The sequence below is a fragment of the Excalfactoria chinensis genome, chromosome 3 (assembly GCF_039878825.1).
Source record: "Excalfactoria chinensis isolate bCotChi1 chromosome 3, bCotChi1.hap2, whole genome shotgun sequence".
NCBI classification, from domain to species: domain Eukaryota; kingdom Metazoa; phylum Chordata; class Aves; order Galliformes; family Phasianidae; genus Excalfactoria; species Excalfactoria chinensis.
The window spans coordinates 18,347,171-18,374,117 of record NC_092827.1 but is presented as its reverse complement, the minus strand read 5'-3'; the positions used below and the strand labels follow the sequence as shown (position 1 = coordinate 18,374,117).

The 26,947-nt window shown below is 38.0% G+C and overlaps 1 protein-coding gene across 3 annotated transcripts in view; it reads left to right on the top strand.

Moving 5' to 3' along the window:
* Window positions 1-26,947, top strand: part of ERICH1 (glutamate rich 1) — a 91,281-nt gene that overhangs the window by 36,244 nt on the left and 28,090 nt on the right. For all 3 annotated transcript variants that reach the window (XR_011903102.1, XM_072332424.1, XM_072332423.1), the window contains exons 4-5: window positions 21,295-21,672; window positions 23,437-23,628. Coding sequence is in view for 2 of the 3 variants with exons in the window: in XM_072332424.1 (XP_072188525.1) it covers window positions 21,295-21,672; window positions 23,437-23,628 (570 nt within the window). In the remaining variant the exon portion in view is untranslated. The remainder of the gene's footprint in view (window positions 1-21,294; window positions 21,673-23,436; window positions 23,629-26,947) is intronic.

Here is a 26,947-nt window from a genome sequence, read left to right as displayed (position 1 = left end):
GAATATGAGTAAAACTGCCAAAATACTGTGATGGCACTTCAGTAATGTTCTTTCTCGCTGTGAAATTAATCTTGGTATTGGATTGGGGAAGAAATGCTTTCATCAACACAAAATAGTAGTACATCATATTGCTATTGGAATTAAGGTATTCTAATGTCCAACTTGTATTTTGTGCATTTCCCTTTGTTAGATGGGATTCACATTCAGTCCTGAGTCTGTTCCTAAACTTTCCTCACATTTAAATTACATTGTTCTCTTTGGACAGTACTTTGGGTTTCTGTCCTACAGCACTTCAGATTTAAACTGTTGTTTATTCTGATATAGAAGCACTTTATAGAAGTACTTTATTATCTTTTCTTACTCTTTGATGTGATCTCCTTTCAGTCATCAGAAGGACATTCCCCTTCTTTATTTTGCAGATGATAAATTAAGTCTCACGGTACCTTGCAGGTAAATAATCCTATAACATTAACTTTTAGGCAGGGACTTAGGCTGTTTCTAAATAAAAGCTGAAAGCACAGCTCTCTCAGTGCATTGGTGACTGTGCATCCTTGTTAAGATATTGATATTGATACAGAACTTTGTGCTAGTTACTCAGCTACAGTTTAAAATCTACACATAAATGAATACATGGTGGTGCATACTACACATTGCTATACTCCATAGCAGTAGAACACACTAGAATTTCGGATTGCATAATATCATGCCTTCTTAGGGTCGCATAAGTATTTGTCTAGATTTACAATTTTATATTTTATTTTATTATTTATTACAAGATTATTGAGCAGTGATGTCACTTGCTCATTTGTTTTACATTTTGTCTTTTTTTCCTCTCCCTTATTTCTGGGGGGGGGGAGGGGGGAAACAAACAACAACACTTTCCAACCATGATAGATAGCAGTAAGTAGTGTTCTGGGGTTGCTTAGTGACAGTATCGACTGTTTGATGGTGATCTCTTCCATCTGATCCAAGTCTCAGTGCTCAGTAAGAGTAGATTTTCAGCTTTAACCACAGTCTTAGAGTTAACAAATGCATCTGGAGTTTTGAGAGACTTTTATTTTTTGACTGGTTTGCTATGTGACTTAACACGTTATCACAGAATCAAATAAATAAATAAATAATGCTGGAAGTAATGTTTAGGGCTCTTTGCTCTTTGCAAGGTAAAATTGTCTGTATTCTTGCCAGGAAAGAAAATCTCCGTGTAAAGAGATTTTCTTACAACCCTTTTTACATTTGCGCTTGTGTTTCACTGTCCTTTTATGTATACTAGATCTTGCTGCAGCTGAAGGCTCTTGTTGGTTTCATCTAAACATGAGTTTTGGAACTAGGTATCAATGCTAATTTTGCAAGGCTGTGGGGGAGTGGTTATTTTTACTTATTATGCTTATATAAGTATATATACAAAATTGGGGTGAAGACTGTAATTTCAGGCAATGCTCATAAAACATGAAAATTTCAGTAGTCACACCGTGGATTATTTCGTTTTCTGGTCTAGAGTTGGGTGTGTAACAAGACAGACAAAAAACATCATCTGTGTGATGAGATGCACATAGGAAAGCAAAAAGAAAACAACAACGTATGTTGTTTAACCTCTTTCGTGTGTTTGTAAGGATGAAAGCTCAGAGATCTTACCACTTAAGCAATGTCTCCTTTCTCAAAGATGTTGTGTCATTAAGTGTCCCATTGAATTCCTGGATTTCCTGTGGAATAATTTTAGAGAAGTTAAGTAAAGCAAAAAAAATTAATCAGACGTGCATTTATTGAGACTAGATGTGTAGCTGAGCAAATGTCTGGGGATGAACTCTGAGGTCAGAATCTGTGTGGCTTTCAAAAATACAACCAAACCCCTCAGACACCTAAGTGAATTAGTGAAAATCTGACAGTGATAAATGGCAGGAATACATCTCCAGTTTATGTCCATTTAATCAGATGAGGTAAAACCTCTGAGAGGCTCTGCTTTTTTTTCATTTTGATTTGTTCAAGTCCACATCTGTTTACTACAGATTTCATTCTGTATCCATCACCTTGATAGCCGTTTTCAGCTTTCACACCCAGAAGAAAGGAAAATAAATTCTGCTCAAATTCTAATAAACAGAAAATAACTTCGTTGTTTAATGAGCTTACCTCATTAATCTCTTGCTCAGGGATATGATTTAGCAGAGGGTTTTTAGAGTTAGGGTACTATGGTTAGGCTGCGGTTGGACTTGATGATCTTCAAGGTCTTTTCCAACCTGGGTAATTCTATGATTCTATGATTAAAATAATCCAACTCTATTTTGAGATTAAAATTCTTCACTTGCAGATTTTAGAGGGCAAGGCGCAATGGGTACAAACTATAACACACAAGGATCTGTCCGAACATGAGGAAGCATTTACGTATGCTGTGAGTGATGGAACCCTGGCACAGACTGCATAGTTTGGAGATTTCCAGAAGCTGCCTGGATGTGGCCCTGGGCACCCTGCTCTGGGTGTCCCTGCTGGAGCAGGGCTTGGACCAGATGGACTCAGAGGTCCTTACCTCAGCCATTCTGTGAACTTAATTACAAATCAGCACAGATTTCTTTCATATACCATAAATTAAGAAAACCAAGTCTGTGTCTATCTAAATAAATATAACAAGATTATCAGGAGGAGAAATGCATCATGGCAGATACTTCACTGCATTATATTCATCTGTGAAAAGAGGAAATATTCAGTCAGTAGAATATGAGTTTATAGATGACCCTTTTTATGAAGTTATTTAAGTCGAAGTTAATTACAGTCATGCATTAATTTCTTGTTAGCAAACACTGATATATGAAACATTTGATTTTTCTCTGAACCTGTAGCTAATGGATGGTCTTGTCATAATTAAATGAATCTTGCCAAAAGTACAGAGAAAATAGATTTGCGGGATTTCAGGATGGCTTTTTCTCCATCTATCACTGTATGCTGCTTTTTAACATTTCAAATGCTTTTCCAAATATTTTTCCCTCTTGTGTCAAAGAAGTGAATTGCATAAGGTCAAGGGAGTGTTTAACTGGTGGAGTATGCATGAATGGAAGCGGAGCTAAATAAAGTTTCTCTTTCAGGTTTGTTTTATGTAAGCAGGTGGTTAATGAATCTTTAGTAATGAGATCTTTGTCTTTCATGAAAATAATGAAAGTTTGTTCTTAGAAAAATAAATTAGACTTGTGTCTTTTTTAAGATCTTCCTTGATTTGAATGTTTTGTAGGAATTGAGTCACTATAGTGGTGTGCTCAGATCAATGTTTTATTGATGGAATTGAATGAGATATTGAAGAGAAGATATAAAAAAGAGATTTTTTTAATATAATTGCTGTGGTAAATATTAATATATTGCTAACTCTCTTCTAGCTATAGATTTTATACTTTAGATGGAGGCATAAAAATGTGCGATGTCAAACTATAGATGAGTATCAGATTCAGTACCTTCCTAGATTAAAATTCTATTTTGATCTCTGATTCAATTCATTTATTTTTATTATTTGTTTGTTGAGAAATATTTCTTTAGGAGTAGTCCCTTAACACATCCACTATCACTTATCAAAAGATGTTCTCAATTAAAGGAGAACTTAGGAAAGTTTAATTGCATGTTCATTAACTTACTATAAAAAATAGCTTAGTTTTTATTTGTTTTGTTTAGTTTAGTTTATAAGATAAAGCTAACCTATGGAGCTCTTGCTGCTTATTTGAAGACAGGTAAAATGCTATATTTTCAATTACATTTAAATGCTAAACATGTAGCCGTATTCTATCTGAAAGACAATTGGTTTCTCCAGCAACATTTCATGTTTAGTAGTACACACAAAGATAATAAGATGTAGCATAACATACAAAATAATGATTTATGCACAAGCTGAACTGGAATATGATTTCTTCATGAAATGCTTTAATATTACATATGTACTTCTGTTCAAATTCCCAAAGTGGTATTTGATGTTTCTGAGATTCATAGCACAGCAAATACTTGACCCAGGGACTTTGGTAAATAGACTGTACATAGAATCATAGAATTGCTCAGGTTGGAAAAGACCTTTGAGTCCAACCACAACCTAACCAAACTACCATAACCAACAACCCTCCACTAAATCATGTCCCTGAGCACCACATCAAACGGTTTTTAAACACATCCAGGGATGGTGACTCAACCACCTCCCTGGGGAGCCAATTCCAGCATTTGTTTTTTAAGAACTGCAGTACCAAGTAGGGTTTTTGTATGATTTGCCTATTCTTATTTTGTTTGTTTGCTTGCTTGCTTCTACACTAATTTTAGTGTTTTTCACTGATGGAAATGCCAGGTTTCCTACCAGTCCCTGTAGCACTCTGCTTAGATTACAATTTTACATTGACAGTTGTTTTTTATAAGCAGTCTCAAACTATATTTCAATGCTATGAAATTGCAGGCAAGGAAAAAGGATCCGAAACTGAAAATATTTGTATTTTCCATATATATTAATAATATATCTTAAAGTTGTCATTCTAGGAGTCTTACCATTTTAGCTTGTCCCAGCATCCCAGTTTCAATATCCCAATTATGGCAGATTTCCCAAAGTTATGTCATTGCAGAAATTGATACCGGATCAAAGTTTTTGTTTGGTTATTTGTTTTTATTTCATTTAAAGAAGTAACAGTAAAAAACATAAGAGATTTATATTAAAGATCCCTGCAATTCTAATTGCTGATCAATCAATTCATGCTTACACTTATCTCAGTGGTGTTAGAATATATATTGTCCTTCCTGTAGGTCTCAAATAACAGTACTCACCTGTGACTGTAACTGATCTTTAATGAGAGATTTCAGTTCAGGAAAGAACTTAACTAGAAATAACGTCAATTATGTTGAAGTTTAAGGAATTTAAGCGTATTAACAGCTGCTTTTCTGCATCTAGTATATGAGTATCTGTAACTAGATTGTCTGGCTCAGTGTTCAACATCTAGGTTGACTCTCCTGCTTCTTGTGGCAACTCTCTGTGTTCTGAGTATTCAGACTGTTTAAGAAAACAATTTGAGGAAGCTGTGGGGATTTGGATATGAGTGTATTGCACTTACAAACAAAAATTAATTAAGTTCTTTCCATCCAGATTTATTCCATTGGTTAATAAATCGAGCAACAAACCTATTAAGGGTCGCTTACAGATAAAATATACATATATTCTAATTTAGAACCTCATTATGTCCAAATAGCATTAGTAACTGAAATGCTGAAGTGCTACTCTTAATTTAGTGTTATAATCAGTGTTTTGCAACGCATCGATCAAATCATATATCAAATGATAGCATTAATGTGATTTATAAACATATATCCCTATTTTTCTACAGTTTGCTGGAAGAAGTTTCCTGTCCCCCCATTCTGCTTCTTCTAAAACTGTTTTGCTGTAATGTCTGTTATTCTTTCTTCCTAGTTGAAACAAGTCTTTCTCCTTCTAGAAAGGAAAGATAAAGGGCTTGCAGGTTGAAAACGTACTGTTGAATTTTTGTTACTTTGAAATTTTGCTTTTCAATAAATCAAGAAGAAGCAATGATTTTGTTTCTGTACTCCTAGTAAGCAGGTAACTTTAAAAAAAAAAGCCACAAAACCGTATTGATGTTTGATGTTCTAATTCCCCTAATTTATTTTCAGTGTTCTAGTTTTGATTTGCTATCACTTTGGTTGTCACTGTTTACACTGTTGCACTATGTTAATGCATGGTGCTATTATTCGTGATAAGAGTTCTTTAAGTTCACACTGCCCCTGAGGAAATGAATGCATGGCTCCTGTCTGCGAATGCTGCCTTTTCCTGAGCTGTCCACTGCTCCAAGCAGTTGTCAGCCTTGGAAAGCAAGCTCGTTGCAACTTTGACACCTCTGTTAGGGCTGTTAATATGAGCCTTTCCATAATGTTCTTGATGTTCGTAGATAAATCAATAACTTGATAGGGGAGTTGTCTATGAGGTTAAGCAACTTCTTTCACTGCAGCCAGTTTTGTCTGCAGCTTAACTGCTATTGACTTTTTGGAGCTAGTTACAGCGACAAACAGGTAAAGATGTTGCATAGGCATATCTGAACAATTCTGTGCTTTAGATGTTTTCCCCCTTAAAAGACGTCCTCTTTTCTGTTCTTACATTTGTTGATAGATGCAGTGACATTTCTAATAGGTAAAATTACCTCAGATTAGAATTCAGATGCATTATTTAATCAGTTGTTCTCTTTGGCTTATTTAAAACAATAAAAATGAAAATCTAGATCCAGTGGTGCTCGTATTTACAGTCTTTCACTGTTACCAGTAGAACTGAGCAAATTCTCAGCTACAGTGTACTGTTTTTCAACAGTCACCACCATTTGCTGTGCCTTTTCACCAGGGATGAACAAGAGCCTGCATACTGTGCTTGTGAAAATCTACACCAGCAAAGGTGATCCGCTGTGATCACCAGTAGCTGTTGTCACATCTAAAACACACCACCCACTGCCTCACTGTGCTCTTACTCCACTGTTTGGTCTCCAGAAATGCTCAGTGAGTGTCAATGAATGTCATTGGGTGCAGTTTTTTCTACACTGAGGAATTCATTGATAAACCTTTCTATTGTACATTGTTCCATGCCAGACACCATTTAATCAGCCTATGCCTCTTCTGCCATCTGTCACATGACAAGAACTCATAATTGTTCCCATCAGTAGGTGGAAAGGTTCGGCCTCTACTGCCATACCGTCTATATCTCCATCTGACATCATGGGCCAGGACAATAAAATAAGAGGTGTTACTTTCAGAGCAGCCCTTGTAGATGCTTGTTTTTGTACCATGGTGCCAAAGCTAGCTGACTTGTGTGACAGGGCGGGGGGATGTAATTCTCATAGTGTACTACATGTGATGCAGATTATTTATGTGTTTGAAGTAGATGTTCCCTTGGGCAGTTTCCTTTATAAAGGATCCCCAGGCTACCAGTACCTTGTAGTAGTATTACAAGCAACAAACCAGCTGTGTCCTGAAGGTGAGCATTAAATTCATCAAGACATTCACTTCTGCCTACAATCTTTAAAAACAGGATTGGGCTATCATTCTAAACTCTTAAGTATGAATCATGAAATTAAGGTTTATGTATAACGCACAAACCACTCACTTCTAACTTTCACTGCCTATAACTATTTACATCTTCTAAATGCCAATATATCCACAAACATATGGGTTTATTACAGAACTCACGTATTATGGCATGGATACAAGTTATTTAATGCCTCTGAAGTTTTCAGTAGTCCATTGAATCACAGAATGGCCTGGGTTGAAAAGGACCCCAGTGATCATCTAGTTTCAACCCCCCTGCCATGGGCAGGGTCGCCCACCACTAGGCCAGGCTGCCTACAGCCACATCCAGCATCTTCTAGTTTTTCCTGTGTGATAGTTTGCAACATCAAGATACTATTAGACACCCCATGAAAAATAAATCCACTCTGGAAAGCATCTTTAGGAGTGTAATAGCAAAGAATTCTGTCCCAGAGTTTTAGTCCATATTTGTATGTGATGTTAGGAAAGGCAGTAAATGCTGAAAATGTGTTGAGAAATAAGAGATACTGTACTAAAGTAACCTACAGGTAAAGGCTGCATGTTAATTATTTAGGAACAATCTTTGATTTATATTTCTGTAACTGTAAGAAAATACATACAGATATATAACAGCTGTAATCATTAATTCATTTAATGCATACTTTTACAAAAGTGTTACGTACCTGAATGACGAAAGTGAACCTTTGAAATGAGACCTTCGTCCTGTGTGTTTCTGTAGTGCAGAATGCTGTGTTCCCCTATTCTTAGTGTATGCCTTTACGTTTCAACAAAGAAAACACTCGATGGAACTCATAAGGCAGATGTGTGCACAAACAGGAAAAGAACTGATAACCAAGTACATTTTTACTGAGACATTTTTACTCTGCTTGTTACCTTTTCTTTCTGTGGTATACTTGCCCTTCATTCCTTTGTTTCTCATTCGACCCGCCATGATACAATCAGCATCATAAACTGAATCTTTAAGCATCTGTAATTTGATTAGAGTAGGTTCAACTAATCAGGTGGTGATGAATGAATGAAGCAGAAGGGAAAATGAGGGCTCTTATCTTTGTGGCAGTTTATTCTTGCTTTTCTTTTTTGGTGTGATAGGGCACGATTATAGTGATTTTAAACATGTTTGATAAGCATCCCCTCCTCTGATAGGTCAGCATCACAGAATCAAGAAGTACTGTGGCCTTTAATTTTCTTTCCTGAGTGCATTCCTTTAACTTGCAGTACCACTTCTTACCCCCACCCACTCAGTCCCTTTTCCCCTCTCAGCTGGAGTGCACTCCCCTTTTTCCTTCCTTGCAGCTGTGTTGCAGGCTTCCTGTTGTCATAGTGACAGTAGGCAACTGATAAGAAAGAAGAACTAGTGTGAACAGGCAGCCAGTGCCACCAGCCTTCTTAGATTCAAGCAAAAAATCGGTGCTGGTGTAATTGCTGCCTCACTCAAGCAGACTCCCAACAGTTTGGAAACCCGATGCTGCTTGACTGTTTTCAACTCCTGATATCATAATGAATATGATCAAGACCTAAGCTTTTGTACTTAAATTGTTGTGGTGCAGCTGAATAAAGTCAGTAGAGTACTGAATTGAGTGGAAGGGCTACTCATTAAATTTACTGCTTTGTCTCTGCATCTCTGGCTGTTTAAGTGCTTCATCGTTCTGTATCTCAGTTCATCATCTGCAAAAGCAGGAGATAAAAATGTTTAGCGGATCCTGGAGAGGTTTCTGTCATTGTTAATATACATGGCATTTTCATATTGACTGCCAAATACTTGTTTCATGCTCTGCTATAGCACGTGTATCTGTTTGTACTGAACAAAAACAGAACGTTGGTATCATACATGTCAAAACTGTGCCCTGACAGGTTCGTGAATACCAAGGCAAAGGTGTGACCCTGGCTTATCCTCTCATCGTTAGTGCTCGTGTTGCTTTTTCTGTCTAACCTGACTTGTTTCAATGCAGCATTTTCAGTTCTTATATTTTAAGAACAGGTGCAAAAGGAAAGCAGTTTGGATGCAGATTTTTGATTATTCTGTATTGCCATGCTGTTTAAATACTCTAGACACTGTAAAAACAGAGTAGAAAGCTCAGTTTTTAACATGAATAGATTTACAATCAGTATGGCTGAGTGGATAAGGAAAATGAAGACAGCAGGAAAAAGAACGCGTGCATAGTTGTAACCATGTCTCTTCTAATATATAGCAGTTTTTGTAAGTGTTTTGCATAACATGCAGAACATGCTGCTGATCCAGTCCTTGTGGAAGTGCTGCTACCTCATGTTGGAAGCCAGAATCAAGCCTACCCAACGGTTTCATTTTATCACTGTTCTGTTATAGCAGCTGTTGTAATTTATGACGGTTTGTAGGCTTACAGCCTTGCATTGATAGAGCTTTCAGCATCATGTCTCCATTCAGCTTCCACTTGGGAAATTTCCTGATCTGATATCCTTTGCCTTTGGTTGTTTCTTTCTACAAAAGGTACATGTTTCAGTCTTCTCAGAGTACTGAACAGCCCCTCATACAATAATATCTTGTGCCAAGGAACCTTTGAAAATTGCCCTTCATCCATCTCCCTTTCCTGGTACTTTTGTTAAATAATTTTGTTTGCTAGTGTCATGCTATCTTCCTTCTATTTTAGCTCTACAAATGGAAATAGGATCATAATTGGAGTATGCTCTGTAACAGCCTTCTGTGGAAATGTAGTAGACTAATGGAAAGAAGGTCCCTTGCTACACTGCAGAATCTCAATTGCCCGGTATTGTAGGATATGCATTATGTGTGGCATGTATCAGTCTCTCTCACCCTCTTACTTCCTGGGGATCTGTGGAGAGCTGAAAAAATAGAAGTAATGTTGATACAGCAAAAGACAGGAATACCAGCACACAAAATTTATTGCTGTAATCTAGCCAAAACGCATTGCAAGCAATTGAGTGCATTTTTGAGATGCTCAGTTGATTTGAGCAGTATGAACTAGCTGACCAATGCTACTGCAGTTTTTCTTACTGCTACCAAAATTGTGTACTCCTTTGTTACATCTACGTACCACTAATTTCATTTCCAGGGTACGGATACTCAGCACAGTGTTCCACTCACACTTTGGTTCTGATTGCAAATCGTACTGCCACAACATCCGCTAAGACTTCTGTACTGAAGAAAATTGAATGGGCAGAATTTGTTGGTAGCAGTGATGATTTTTATGTCACGTGGTATTTTTCATCCTGCTGGGGCCACACACTCACTAGTGGGATTCCACAGAGCTCCATTTTAGGACCAGTTTTCTTCTTCATAAAATGGACTCAAATGCAAAATAAGAAGCATTTCTACTGAGAAGAACCTAATGTCCATCCTTCCTCTTCTTCTGCAAGAGAAGAGAATAAATAGATTGATTCTGCTTTCAGGTACTTCTTTACTTGGTACACAGAATTCATTTTAAATTCATGATACCAATTGTGCGGTGTCCCCCAGGGGTCGGTGCTAGGGCCTGTCCTCTTCAACATCTTTATTGATGACTTGGATGAGGGCATTGAGTGCTCCCTCAGCAAGTTCGCAGATGACACCAAATTGGCTAGGAGTGTCGATCTGCCTGAGGGTAGCGAGGCCCTACAGAGAGATCTGGATAGGCTGGAGAGCTGGGCCGAAGCCAACGGGATGAGGTTTAACAAGACCAAATGCCGGGTTCTGCACTTTGGCCACAACAACCCCAGGCAGAGCTATAGGCTTGGGACAGAGTGGCTGGAGGACTGTGTTGAGGAAACGGACCTGGGAGTACTGATTGATGCACGGCTGAACATGAGCCGACAGTGTGCCCGGGTGGCCAAGAAGGCCAATGGCATCCTGGCTTGCATCAAAAACAGTGTTACTAGCAGGAACAGGGAGGTAATTGTCCCCCTGTACTCGGCATTGGTGCGGCCGCACCTTGAGTACTGTGTTCAGTTTTGGGCCCCTCACTGCAAGAAAGACATTGAGGCCCTGGAGCGTGTTCAGAGGAGGGCTACGAAGCTGGTGAGGGGTCTGGAGCACAGGCCTTATGAGGAGCGGCTGAGGGAACTGGGATTGTTCAGCCTGGAGAAGAGGAGGCTCAGGGGAGACCTTATAGCTCTCTATAACTTCCTGAAGGGAGGTTGTGGTGAGCTGGGGTTGGCCTCTTCTCTCGTGTAGACAGTGATAGAACTAGAGGGAATGGTTTCAAGCTGCGACAGGGGAGGTTCAGGCTGGACATTAGGAAGTATTTCTTCTCGGAAAGGGTAGTCAGGCATTGGAATGCACTGCCCAGGGAGGTGGTAGAGTCACCGACCATGGGGGTGTTCAAGAAACGTTTGGATGTTGCATTGAGGAATATGGTTTAGTTGGGAAGTATTGGTAATGGTTGGACTAGATGATCTTCTAGGTCTTTTCCAACCTGAAAATTTCTGTGATTCTGTGATTCTGTGAATTTAGTCATCTGGATTGTCTAATCAGCTGTAAAAAATATGTGTGTTCTGCAGGTTTGAAGGAAAAGGCCAAATGAAGCTGTACTCTGTACTCTGTACTCTGAGCCCAGAAAGATGCTTCACAAGCCATTGTGTCAGACTGCCCCTCTGCTGCCCTCTGTCACGTGGCAACAAAATTTAACAGAATATTGGTGAGAAGATTCAACTGTTGTTGCCATATCACCAATATTTGTCTCTGGTGTCATAGGCCAACAATAAAATAAGAGATATTACTTTGGGAGCAGCCCTTGTACAGTTCCTTAGTGTCAGAAAGCTTTCTATAATGTAGTACTTGAGAAGAATCAATTATGACCTGGCTACCCTAAGTATTGGATGAAGCCATTACTGCCTTCTTTAGCAGAAACATCTGCTGTACTGTGCAGTTTCATCAGGGTCAAAGCATCATTCGGTTACACCTCAGTTTCCCTGTCTCAGATGGAAGGCGACTGGTTTAAAATTAAGCCAGGGAGATGTGTTTTCTTTTGAAGCTTTGTCCTCCCTAAGTCCAAAAAGACTGTGATGCAAATTGCTTAATGGAGAAATGTAAAAAGGAAGAATCATGAAGGGCTAGGACGGGATTTATTCCCCTCTCCTTCTATCACAGATTTCTTAACCTGCTGCTGGGAATTCTGTTTAGGGAGAACCTCCTTCCTGAAAGTCAGTGTACGCTAAAGTTAAGTGCTTGTGTTAGAATGAATTTTCTTTAAAATGCTTTAATTCTGTGAGCCAGTGTCTTTTTATGCCAATGAGAGAATTTGCCTTCCTCCCTATGGCTTTATTAGTACCGCACATCAGCCAGTTCTCTAAAGCATATGAGATACCCAGTAATACACATTTAAGTGTATGTGCAGGTATATCGAAGGGAAAGAAAAATTATGCATGTCAGTGTTATGTAGTCTGTGACTTATCACTGTTTAATACCTGAAGTTCTATGAAATGGAAAAGAAAAAAATACTTTTCAGTTTGTAAAGGTGCCAGGTAGTGTAAAATAAAGCAAAAACAGCAGCAGTCACTAGTCTGGATTGAGGGTGCAGTGTATGATGGAAAAAACTGTTCTGCAGGTAGATGACATTTAAAGATTTGTATGAAGCGTAGTGTCATATTTAGACAAATGAACAGGGTTGTTTCACAGATCATGTCATGGAACTGAAGCAGTCACAAAGTCTCTCATTTTCAAACAAAGGTTCTTGTTTTTCACCAAACTGATTGGGATGTAGAAAGAGCATGACAGGTTACTAAGCTGAACAGCTAGATTACTGCACTCACATTGCCATTTTGCGTGCTTCACTTCCAGGTAAGGAATTCTAGAAGTGATAGACTGAGTGATCCATGTTATCCCAGCAACATTTTGCACAGCAGTCTGGAAGCATAGAGCAGAAGTACAAAGGGATCAGTTCCTAGGAAACAGCAGTATGCGTGGCGTGTGATGTCTTGTTGAGAAAATGTATCTGAATTATTCCAGTCCTTCCCCAAATGTTTATTTGTGTAGAGGATGACACTGTTGTTTGTTGTTTTTCTTGCTGTTGTTTTTCTTTGCCATTTGTTGGGGATAATCGCAGTTTAAGATCTTGTTTAATTCTTTGAAACACTTCAGTTGTCCAGTAAAGAAGTCGGGATAGAGTCCCATTACCAAGGTTGGAAAAGGCCTCCAGGACCATCTAGTTCAACTATCAATTAGATATAATTAAAATCATTAATATCCCATGACAAATGGAGTAAAGAAATCGTGCAAAATAAAACACTTGGAAGATTTCCACTCTTCCAGGCTTTCTATTTTCAATATATTCTGAGTATATATATGTATATATATATATATTCACTGAGAGAACCATGTAATAAGTTGTAGTTGTGGCAACTCTGTCACATGTGATATTGAGTGTGATTGGTTATTGCAAATGATGTAAAGAATTAAGAAATGTTGCAAAACATTACCGTAATTGAATTGAGTAGTTACCACTTAACTATTCTATTATTTTGATTATAATGTTGATAAATTGAGGTTGGATTTTATTGTTAAGTATCTTAACTTTGCTATTTCTGCATCTGTGTACTGTTAGATTGCAGCTTAGGTCTGCTCTTTGGTATTGCTTATCACAAGGGAAAACTAAATACTGTTTTTCCATTAGATAGCTTATCATTTAATATTCTGTGGTCTTTTAGTCTCAATACCTTCTTACGTGTTTCAGCTGGTGTATTCAGAAATAACATTTTAAAAGCTGGTAAGGATTTTAAGCTTGCGTTTTTTCTCATTATTTCTGAGCAAAGGGAGAAGTTTGGATTCTATAAGCATTAAATGAAATCTAGATCCGAAAAAAAAAGATTTTAAAGCAAACTCTGAATATAAAGTCATTTCATACAAAGGTAGAGGAAAGAATAAGTTTTCTAATTGTACATATGTCATCAAATGTTTAAAATGTCTCCTATTGATTTTAAATAAATGTTCCAAGTCTCCCCCTCCAATTCATGGTGATACTGTCTGTTCAAATACAAGACTGTGATCTTATTAGCCAGACACTAAGAAGGGTTCTGTATTTAGAAGCAATTAGTCTTTGCAGCTGCTAAACTATAAAAACTCCATAGGCAGTTTTAGGATCCTTGAACATTTCTGATTTGGGAGCCTTCAGAAGAGTTAATGGTTGTCATTGAATCTCTGTTCTGTTTTCATGGCTGTAAAATGTACTCAGCTCCCTGTTTTTCTCATTGAATCAATGCAGTCATTTTCAGTGGCTTTTGGGCTCACCATTGAGCCCAGTTTGGAAATGCTCTGTGATGCCTCCATACGAAGGTTGTTTGCTCATCACCCCAGGAAAGCAAAAATAAAGACAAGGAGCTTGAAATTAAAAACATTAATGAGAAAGATCATTAAAAGGTCAAAATATTCCCTTCTGTTTAAGAATAAAGTTACTGAACTGTACTAAACTTGTAACTGCAAAGTTGTTATTTACAAAAGGGGCTTCATAAAGGGCATTTTGCATGAAGGGGCAGAAGCCCAAAACATATTGTTGGTATTAATTTATTCATTGGAATGATTTCAAATGTCTCGTGGATGCCTTAGATCAATGTGTTTGTGTACTGACTGTACATATCAGAGAGCAAAGCAAGCTCAGATTCTGTTTCATCATGTATCCAGCTGGGATCATGAATACGCGTTGCTGCTGTGTACTGTAAGATCAGAGAAGCAGCAGAAACAGAGTAGTAATGGGGTCTTCAGTTTCTCCCTCTACAGATTATGTGACTGTCGCAAATGAGAGTGTTGTGCAAAGCCTGATTTTAGACACAGTCAATATCTAAGACACTGGTCTAGAACTAAGAACTGAAGGAGGAAATGTGACCCTGGACCTTGTCCTGAGTAAAGTTGTGTTCTGTGTCTCAGAAGACGCACATTGCAACAGTGACTGTGTTGCAGTTAGGCTCAGCAACCTACCAAAACAACAACAAAATTCACAACAGTTTTGATCCACTTAGAAAAAGACATTGCACAAAAGTAAAGATTCTTACCAGGAAGAACAAAGAAGACAACAGCTATGAGAAAAAAAGCTACACCAGGTGGCGTGGGAGCTCCTTAAGGACACCATATGTGAAATACAAGTCCAGCACCCACCACCTGTCTTGAAAGCCTTGAGAACAAGTGAAAGGAAGGCAACACAGCTAAACAGAACGAAGGAAGTTGATAGAAACAATTGGGTATCTGTTGAAAAAGCTGAATTCATGCTCAGATGATGTTTTAGATATTTAAATGTCAAAACTCAGCAAGGCAGGCAAAGGGAGATTCTGTACTGGGATTTCTCAAAGCATATGTGAAAGTGATTTGGTAATTGTGGAACAAAAGTAATGGTATATGAGATCACCAGTATCAGACTTGATTCACCTAAAAAATCTAAAAGAATTCAAGAAAATGAAAGACCAGATAGCAGGCACTGATGCATAACCACTTACTCAAAATTGCCTTGTTATCAAAGACTTTGAGGATGGATACTGTGATGCCAGTTTTTAAGAACAGTTCTTAAACCATCCGGGGAACTGCAAGCTTGTTATTCTGGTGTTGGCCTTAGGCAGCTTAGCACAAATTATAATGCAGTATAAGATTCATGGTGACTTGAAGAGCTGTGATCTATGTGGGAAACGTAACATGAATTTTGCAAAAAGGAAATTGCAAACGTCCTGGAATCCTTTGAAGAGCCAGGAAATAAATATGTGTTTATGGGTGGTACAGCTGATGTGCTTTCCTTAAATTTCCACAGGTTTTTTGATAAAAGGATTTACCAAAGGTTTTTGAGACAGTGTAAAAGGAAAAGTCACAGAATTGGTAACTGGACAAATAGAAAGCAGCACTTGTCAAAATAGAGGGAGGTCAGGCTTATGTTCAATAGCTGGTCAGGTAAAAAGAGTGAGTAGGGAGGTTAGACTTGTTGTTGATACACAGATGTTAACTGTAATAATGACAAGAGCTGGTTACAGTGTCATCCCAAATAGTGGCTTGTCAAAAATAGCAGGTGAAACCCAGGCAGTTGTCAAAAAACAATCGAGTTCACCTGTCACTGAGTTGGCTGTACCAAGCAGGAGTCAGATTTTGCAGTGTGAAGAATAACTGAAAACATATCAGTACTTGTTTGCAGTCAAAAAAAATCACCCAAAATGATGGGAATTATTAGTGTAAGAAGCTGGAGTTTGCTACTGTTTATGAATAAGTTGTCTGTGTTTAGAGCCTGAGTGTTTCATCTCAGCAGAACAGGATTAACATGAACGAGGTCTGGAAAATGTACTGTGGGAGTGAGTCCTTGAGCAGGAGAGCCAGCTGCTGTGCTTGAGTTATGATGATAGAGGAGCTCAGAGGATGTTCTTTGACTGTCTTCTGTTTTGTTTTGTTTACTCTTTTGGGCTGTGCTGTTCTAAAGGAATCTTTAGGGATCATTAGAAATCCTTACCATCATCAGTTTGGTTTTGGATGCTTGGAGCCTAACATATCAGTATGGCATGCTATGAAACTTTGCATACCATTCTTAGACTTGTGGACTCTTGAATAAATAGTCTCCTTGCTTTCATTGTCTTACATGATGCTTTCCCTGGATGTTTTCCTCTGTTGTTGTATGAAGGCACTTGAAGGATACAACTGAACTTGAGGAAGCTCTTTCCAATCACGTAGTTGCCAGAAATGTGTTCATACTCTTGGTTAATGTTAGCGGGAGACACAGTCAGCAGAAGTAGTTTGCTTTTACCTTATGGAATTTAATCACTTAGTGTCTCCAGCTGCTGATGAATTACATAAAATAACTCCCTACTATAATAGAGGTTAATAAATAAAGTCAGCAAATTCAGAGTTCTAGTGTAAACTGTTATTTATGTTATGTGGTTGTTTTTTTTTACTCAAAGATACAAACTGAATGTGAACTTTTCGTTATCAAAATTCAGTAAGCTGTTTTTATAAACCATCTTCAGGTCTTCATTGGTGGAGCTGTGCCCCTGTTCTGTTAAGGAGACACGAGATTTGCATGGAGAAGCTTTTTTTTTTTTTAACATTTCAGACCAGACAGAACAAGTTGTTAATAAATTATTTAACTTTTGCCTTTTTTTCAGGCTATTCATTACCACTTTTACATCACTCTGTCAGTCAGATTAGTGTGACTGCATCTGCATGGTAAACTACATCAAGAAAGGCTAAAAATAATCCAGTCAGGGGAAAAAGAAATTACATTCCTAGCAGGTCCTGAAGAGTGTTCTTATTAAGGCTTATTTAAGGCTAAAAGAAATTACCATGGCTGAAAAATGCTCATGAACGTTCTATCTGGAAGCTACTTTGCTTAGTCTGACAGAGGGCACCAAGTCCAGTCTAAACAGGTTGAAGACAATTGCTTCTGAATAATTAGATTATGTGATAAACTAAGCTGCATGTGGAGCAAGAAGGGTCACAGGGGGGAGAGAGGTGACAGCTGTTAGGGACAGAGAGAGAAGAAAGAATCTTGTAGATCTGGGACAAGCCAGAGGTCCAGTTGTGAGTATAGTTTGTATGATCAAAAGCTGATGATTCTTTCTGTGTTAGTTAAGTGTTTATTTATCTGGAGGTGTTCAGGGCCAGGTTGGATGGGGCCCTGGGCAGCCTAGTCTAGTATTAAATGTGGAGGTTGGTGGCCCTGCCTGTGGTGGAGATTCATGATCCTCAAGGTCCCTCCCAACCCAAGCCACTCTATCATTCTATGATTCTGTAATCTAACATGTAATTAAGTCATTATGTAGTATACATGACACGTTTTTATTACAGTGTCGCTGTGACATAATAAGCCTCTTCAGCCCCTGTGAAAAATTATTGCAACCAAGTTGATATCTACTGAAATTTTTGAAATTCCTACTGGTTTGAAACGTTGAGAATCAGTCAAAGGTTTGTGTGCACAGGACAGTGGATTCTGTTAATAAATCAGAGCCAGACTTTGAAGCTCTCATAAAGAAGCATCTTTTTCCATATTGCCAATTTTTGTAAAACAGACTTAATTCTTCTCAATTGCTGGAGGTATCTCATACAAATTCATTGTCTGCGTTTCCTCTGTAGTTAAGAGAGGGGGAGAGAGAAAGATGGTGAAGACCACCGGGGTGCTTTTTCATTGCAGGTGGTTTAGGATGAGGCAAATTGCTTTATGATAATTTTGGCCTCTGGATTTATTAGAAGGAGCACAGATCTAAGTATGCACTAAGTACATACTGTTTTAGACAGCTCAAGTTATAGGAGATGACTCCCACAGAACATTTTATTTAATATCACTGTGGGCTGTGACTTAAGCATTATGGTTTATATTTCTTCTACAACTCCTATTTATGTATTAGCATAACTGTTGTAATCAGGTAGCCTTGCTGCCTGTATAAACAACCACTTCTTGAATGCCTTTAATCTCTTGGCTTCTGTGCTTACTGCACACTCGTCAATTTAATAAGTTAACTGTATTGTTCAGAAAATAGGTGTTTACTTTTTTCCATTTGCTTGTGAAACTGCTCAGATTAATTAGATGTCACCTTGTTCTTGCATGAGGAGGCAGAAATGGAGCCCATTTTATTAATCTTTGTTTCAGTCAAGTAATACCTATCTTTTTGGCATGTCTCTGATAACTTCTATGAGAGTCGTGTTCTTTTCTGACAACATCTTGTGCTGGGACTGTGCTAAGAAATAAAACTTGTCAAGCTTGAGGAGTACAGCAGGTTTATGTAATAGCTTTGTAATGTTGTTGCTGTTATTTTCCATCCTGTTTCTTTGGTACGCATACAAGATGTTTGCTGATTTGATCACCGATACCCACTGAACGTATGTTCTCTTTGAGCTTCCCATAGGTCTGGCTTTTGTTTTGCTTTTCCCAGATTGAGAACAGTTCACTCTGACCATAGGAGTGAGTTGTCCAGATTTATCAGTTTGTGTACATCGTTTTGCATTTCTCAACATCTAATTTCATCTCTTCCTGGTGTCAAATCATGACTAGTTCCATACATCGAGCAGTAGTTGTCGAGGGGGGAAAACTGGAATAATAAGAGCAAAATTTCAGTCTTAATGGTAAGTTGTTATAATATGTGAGAAAGAATGATATAAAGGCTAAGAGAACTCGGTAATGTCCTGCATTTTGTCTGTTTCTTGTGTTGGAGGAAGCTCAGTACAGTTCTAATTTCCATTTAATCAGGTAATCTTAATAACACTGCTGTATAGGAATGCTACAGTAAATCTGCATTTTGACAGTTTCGTGCGCTCTCTTCAGACCTTGTGCTGTTCTGATGTACCACAGATAAGGAAACTTCTGGATTTGGCTCAAAACTTAATTATCTTAAGCGCTGTTTTCCCTTGTGCACCACTTTTCTTTCAGGTGGCTTAAAATCAATTGAGGGTGCTTAACTACACAACATGCCATAGTTTTGCTGTGATTTAGGGATTCTTGGATGCTTAAAAACATGTTGTACCACTTTGCTGAGAGCTCACATTAGAGTAGCTGTATTAGCAAACAGTGTGTTCAGGTTAACAGAGGGTTGAGAATTTTTAAGGAACAATATATCTGTGTTTATAGTGGAATTCACCTATTATAGCACAAATACTCCCATGAAATTCCAAATTAAGATCTTGAGATGAAACACTGATGTTTTGTTTATATTATCTTTCACCATTCATATCTGCCTTCAGTTCTGCTATTTTGTTCCTACAGGACCACACAGACATTATTTTTCCCACATCCCATATGCTCAAATCGTGTACAAAGATATTTAACTCAAATACCATGCATGCAAAACATTCCACGCTGTGGGTATGAGGTGACGTTTGGTGTGTCTTTAACATGCTGTGCCGTTCAATTACAATACAGCAAATTTATTTTTACACAGCCTTCTTCATAGAAAGTATAGAAAATTGCTTTGTGGTGAGTCATCTGTCAGCTAAAGAACTAAAAGTCTTGTGGTGATATTTAAAGAGAGAAAGTGGCTCAGAGCTGACAGAGTTCAAGACAGAAAAAGAAACAGGAATGAAGAGAAGGCCTCTATCTGTGGAGAAAATAGAGGCAAAGACTGGAGGGGGAGGAGTGATGAGAAAGCCAAATGCACTGGGGATGTCAGAGGCAGCTCAGGATACCACGCAGATCAGTTGGAAACATAGTTTGGGCTCCAGATGTCTCTGCTGGATCACTCTGGCATTAGACAAGCAAAGAATCTAGAGAGAATTGCATAAAATCAGGTAATTGAGCTCAGTGTAATGGGAGGAATTTAGAAACGTGCGGGTAGAGGTTGAAGGAAGGATAAATGGCTTAACTTATAATGGCAGAGCATTAGAGGAACACTGGTATTCAGGGCTCCGTGATTAAATGTGTGAGCATTTTGTTAGACTATGGAAGAGGGAATTTTAGTTAATTAGATGGGAAATTATTATAGGCATGAATACAGATTTCAGCAGCAGTGCAGTCAAAAGGAGGATGGATTCTGGCAGTCTTCCCTTGCTAGTGCCAGGAAGGCTTGCATTCAGGAGCGAGTGAGTGTGTGGGAGCAAGTCAGTTCAGGGTCAGAAATGACTTTGGAAGGTCTAGCTTTGTGAGCAGTGATAAGATATGAATAAAGAAATATGAAAGCTTTCTTGCAGAGCAGGAGGGACTTCTTTCCCTGGACTTCTGAACCTTTTGAAGTATTAGCTTGTAAGAAAATTACAGTGTAGCAAGGGAATGGCAGAACCAAGGCAGGCTGTTAAAGGAACACAGATTGCTTGCCAAGGTCACTGATGCCCTGCATGCTTTCCCTAGAAAGATGATGTCCAAAGCTGAGCTTAGCAGTATGATACCACAAACAAAAATGATGTTTGAGGTGAAGAAAGTAGAAGAATCAGGAACAGGTGTCTGATTTAAAACACAGTACTGTCATAGAGGGATGCATCAGTCCTTTGTTGTGAATTATGTCCCTTCTTGCATTCTTGGTCAAGTCTACCAGCTGGAAGTGTGGACCTCTTACAAGAGCTTCTCATCTCATACTCCCCAGCCCGCACACATATTGGTTTTGGCCCTGATGGTTCTTTTGGCTTCACTCTCTGCATAGAACCATATTATGTGTAATATAATATAAAGCATGTAGCACGAAGGAGAATACAGTCTTTATTGAAAGTGAAATGGAGAAGAGCTTTTCTTAATGCATTCACAGAAGTTGTCTTTGACATTGTAGAACTCAAAGTCATTCTAATCATAAAAATAAAGTTAGAGCAACTCAGATGTCCCAGAACTTGAAAGGAGTAATGTATCTTTTTATACAGCTCTAAAGTGCTTATTACAGATCTTATTTACAACTATCATTTCGTTTTTGAATCTGCAGAGGAGGAACATGAAGTACAAACCAAGAGAAAACGCATTCGAAGAAAGAAACTGAAGAACAGTTTACAAGACTCTAATATTTTACATGGAGAACAAGTAGAATCTGGAATGCAGGAGACTCTTGTTGAAGATAATTTACAGCTGCAGCAGATAGACAGCTCCAAAATCAGCAAAAACAAAAGGAGAAAAATGAAAAAGAAGCGACAGAAAGAAAAAATGAGAGCAGCTGGCTTGCTAACAAAAACTACCAGTGTGGATTTTACATATCAGCCTGACAAAAACAACAGAGAAGGAGCATCAGACCTAAAAGACACAGATGATAAGGCAGATAGCATTCTGGATTTCTTGCAGACAACACAGCAAATTTATTTTGCTGACAGTATGTATTACTTTCTCCTTTTTCTTCTGTGAATATTGCCACGCTGAGGAAAATAGATGTGCACTTTTTATTTCCGTAGAATGGGCTAAGTCTACTAGAGAAGTGTATCTTTTGAACTCATAAGTCGTGCAGATAATGAGCATTTGTCCCATTTTCTGGTGTGTACAAGAAAACATCCATATCAACATGAAAACCTGTAGTCCTAATTGCTTTGTTTCTGTCTTTGAAAATACACGTAATATTTCTTTCTCATTTTTAAAATATTCCACTGTGCTCAGAGTAAATGTAGTGGTTAACGTGGACTAAATTCTTTTCTCTGAAAACAAACATCCAGAAGTATTACTTGCTTTTGGAAACGCTCAGATGGAGGCAATAATTACTGTTCTAAACTGCTTTCATGCTTACTGTCTCCAATCCAACCTACTTCTCAAAAAGCTTTTTATACATTATTTGTAATGTGTAATGAAATCTAGACAGATTGCATTCAAGAGGAAAGAGGAAGATACCGTGAGCATCGGGAAAGTGTATTTTCATAAAGTAGTTGTGAAAAAGATGAATGTCAACTGGTGTTTAATGCACTTTCTGCAGCACTTTAGATAGGATTACATAGTTATGATCCCTAATAGCCTATTGTATGTCCTCTTTGGCCACTAAAGTCAGGGAAGTTCTTACTGTTGTAGATAAATGTGTTTCTTCCCTTGCCCTCCCAAAAGAGCTTTGTGTATGATGCTTTTTATGATGTCATAAACTCCTTCCAGAAATAATGATGTTTTAATAATAAGTATCATAATTATATGTACTTACACCAGATTCTGTTAGTATCTTCTAGAGTAAATGTGTTTTCTCAGGGGTGAGATATTGTGTTCTTTAGCTGCTCGGCTCAGAACATAGCTTTAAAATGATAATTGTCTTGTAAAACTGTAAAAGAAAATCAACAACAAAAACAGTGGAAATATTTTCCAAGTGTGTGGCCTTGGCTTTCTTTGTGGAGCTACATGAAGAATATTAAACAGCTTACCCACCTGTATGACCCACCTTAAGTTAGAGCTGTCAGCCCCACTCCCATAGAATTCATCTTCTGACTATGGAATTACTTTGAAGGCCCTGTTAGGATGACACGAGGGATTTCTTGCTAATTTTTTTTTTCTCAAGATTTATGCATAGAATTTTTGTTGCTTACTGTTAAAATATTTCTGCTGTGTCAAGTCTTCCTGTGCTGTCTAGTATTTGAAAGCCATCCTACTTTCTGGCTAATGTACCTCCATTATCAGATATAAGAATTTTACTACTTCATTGTATGTCTAAGTGAATATAGCCTACACGGTTTGCATGTGTAGTAGCGTAATTCCAGGCTGACTGAATAAAACTGCAAACTCGATTAACCATTCTGTCGTTAACACATGTCCAAGAACAGAAAACTGGTCAGTTCTGCACAGTCGTGTCACTGCAGAATTTTTGACAAAACATGTGCAGGTAAGACGTCACATCCATGAGCCAGTGTGGCTAACTGTCTTGCTAAGTGAGTCTTAGTATACATGTTGTTCTGTCCGTATGCACTTTGCCTTATCTAGTTTTTGTGTTACAATGAATTCTGTTGTCCTTTTTACAGTTTCCCTTTTTATAATAGGTCAAATAATTAATTAAAAATAGAGCTGTTCAGTACGTGATATTTGCTTGTAAGCTGTCATAAAAAGGAATTTGCCATCAGTGAAAATTCTCTGTGCTTGTAGAATATTCTTATTGTTTTTCCCAATGTTTTTCCAGATAAATCAAAATGCACCGATTCTACTGTGAATTCAGCTGCTCAGGAGCTTTTACAGTGTCTTGAATCTCGCAACGTGTCTTCTTCAGATGTAACTCTTTTACATCAGATGAAATCCCTTGTATTGCTACGGGATGTTGACAGACTGAAGGATGCATTGAAACAATTCCAGGAACATTCCGTGATGCCTCCTGGTATGTACAATTGACTCATGATCGTTCACTGATGGTCTTTTTTTGTGTGGACTAAAATCCAGATTTGTCACAGATTTTTTGTGTTGGGAAGCTGTAAATAATTGTATACTAGTAAACCTACGCTTAGATGAGATTTGAAAGCATCATTCCCACAGAAAATGGAACAATTCCCCCTATTTCTTATTTGGTTATAAAACATTCCATATTCTGCAGTATTTGCAGAGTGCAAGATGATTACAGTTCTTAAAACACTGTCTTTACATCAAATACAGATTTTTTAAGGTACAGAAAATGAATTATAGCAGCCCTGAAGGTTCTAATAGATACAAAATGTCCAGGTATGCATGGAACAAAATCTTTCCTGCATTCAAGGATTGAGTTCAGAATTAATCACAAGTCTAGATTTTATGATCTTAATTCTTGTCAGATAGTCTTGACAGATGTAATACACATTTGCAAACTTAGCAAGACTCAACAGCAGTAGTGGTAATGGTAATTCTCCTCTTATTAAATGACCTAAATCAGCTTCTATTGATTAAATCCAAGTGGAACTGTTGAAGTGACCACATTCAGGATATTCCTTATGGGCCTTGCCCAAATTCTGCAGAAGATAGCAGGAATTCTGCTAGTTTTGCAGTCTCTAGGCAATCTGCCCTTGTTTCCTTTTCTATAGCAAAAATGTCAAATTGAAAAGAGAAAATATAAGCAAATAAGAATCAAATCTATACAATTACGGTAGTTCTCTGGTGTGTGCATTTGTCACTTAAAAAAACAGAAAACAATTTGCTGAAGTCCCCAGTGGTGCAACTTAGTAGATTTGATATTCATGAGATACAATGTAAGGAAAGCAGCGTAAGGAAAAGATATATAGGGCAGTTCCAAGCACAAATACTGGCTGGGCAGAGGATGGCTGAAGAGTAGCCATGAGAGGAAGGATTTGGGGGTGCTGGTTGATGAAAGACTCAACATGAGGTGGCGATGCACACTTGCAGCCCAGAAAGCCAACTGTATCCTGGGTTGCATCAAGAGAAGCATGACCAGCGGAGTCAAGGGAGATGATTCTGCCCCTCTGCTCTCATGAGATACCACCTGGAATAATGCATCCAGTTCTGGGCCCCCAACACAAGAAGGACATGGAGTTGTTGGAACAGGTCCAGAGGAGGGCCACAAAGATCATTAGAACACTGGAGCATCTCCCCTGAGGGGACAGGCTAAGAGAGCTGGTGCCCTTCAGCCTGGAGAAGAGAAGGCTCCAGGGGAACCTTATAGCAGCCTTCCAGTACCAGAAAGGGGCCTACAGGAAAGCTGGGGAGGGAGTTTTTATGAGGACAGGATGACAGGGACATGACTTTATACTGAAAGAGGGTAGATTTAGACTAGATATTAGGAAGAAATTCTTTACTTTGAGGGTGGTGAGACACTGGAACAAGTTGCCCAGAGTGGCTGGAAGCATTCAAGGCCATGGGCTTTGAGCAACCTAGTCTAGAGAGAAGTGTTCATGCCTATAGCATGGGGCTGGAACTGGATGATCTTAAAGGTCCCTTCCAACCCAAACCATTCCATGATTCCACAATTCTGTGATATTGTTATGAATTATTAAAGGATAATTAAACACCTGCTAAGTATTAATTTGGCTCAGCCAAGTTTAGTAGTACATTCAATTAGTAATTGAGGAATTTCAGTGAATGAGAATATAATGCTCTGAAATTTTTCCTTGAATTAGACGTTTAACAACACATTTATTTTCCCTATCTTTGACTCAGTAATAGGCTGTTTTGTGCAGTTTTTAATGTTTTAGATTTCTTTCCCAATGAGCAAGTGATAAAAGTCACAGTTACAAAGATTTGTTGTCTCAGTAGATTCAAGTATTTGTTATGGAAATGCAGCATAGGACTTTTTATGATGAATATCTACATATTAGAAGTCTCAATTTTTTTTTTTGCCTTTTTTTTTTTCTGATTTTGTTTAAACATTGCTGGGATGTGATATTCTAGAATGAAAGGTTATTCCTTCTTAACATGGTGAAAATAAAGCGTTTTTTCTTAATTTTAGTAGAGCGACTTATTTTTACAAAATTAATCCATTTTATTTCCTGTAGTTCACAAAACAATATGGTAACCCTTTTTCCTTTGACTACAATTCTACTTAGTGTGCTAGCACTGAAGCAGTAGTAGCGGGTGCTATGTTTGGTTCAGTTTTGCCTTTAATTCCATCTCTTTCATACACATGCACATTCTCCTTTTCTAAATTTTACAAAGTAAACGTATTATTATGTAATTTTATTTTATTTTTTTTAATTATTCTTCCTCTGGTTCCACTGGCTAAGCTCTCGAATCTCAGTTTTTGCAGCCGTGTCAATTGAGTGTTTTTGATAGAGTCAGAAAATTTTGGCAGGAAGAGTAAATTGCTAAGAAGAATGAATAAGAAAAATTATCAGCAATAATGTATTATATTTAGTCCTTCATTCAAGAGGGAAAAAAATGCTTGAGAAGACCAGGATCCTCCGTGATTAAGAGGTACTGGTTGATCTGTCTGGTTGTCTTCGTCTCATAAATGGGAGACTGCATTGCATCTGAATTATTGCCCCGTCAATCAGTGATCGTGTAAAATTGAGGCTGGTCAGCAGGTTTTTTTTTTTAAATGGTTGTCTGAAGTGTCACTGTTCAGGTTTAAACCAAAAAAGTCCTACTGGTATTTCCATTTTGTAGTCTGCAGTCTTCTATAAACATAGGGAAGAGAATGTTTAGAATTCAAATAGGCACACAGTTCTACCAGTGAGAGCTTTGCATGTCTACATCAGAAAGCTGGTAGCCACTTGTAGAAGGCAGCCAGTTGTCTTCAGGATCCTTCACAATACAGTGAGCAAAAGCAATGAGATGCAACTGGAAGTGATGCTTCATTTGCTGGCTGGTTGAAATGAGAGCTACTTGATTCTCATTTCACATCAATTATTAAAGTGTAGGTGATCACCTAATTAAAAAAAAAATGTAATTATCTCCTAATTTACAAACTTATTCAGCTTTTACTCATCAACTTCATTCCATTATCTATTAACATTTTCCCTTTGCTGGTTAGTATCAAGTTTCAAATTATTCTTCCCTCGTTGCCTGGGAAATTATCACTCAGAGATGAGCTTCTTTTAACTGTCGTTCTTTGGAGAGTTGTCCTTTATATGTACGTCTCCTTTGTGTGAGAGGTACATTTTGCACATCAGAAGTAGTGGAGTTACTGTGTGCCAACAGTAAGCAGGCTGGATACACAGAGGCCCTGCAATGTCTAAATTAAACTTCTTTTTTTGGAATGTGCATTCAAAGAGAAG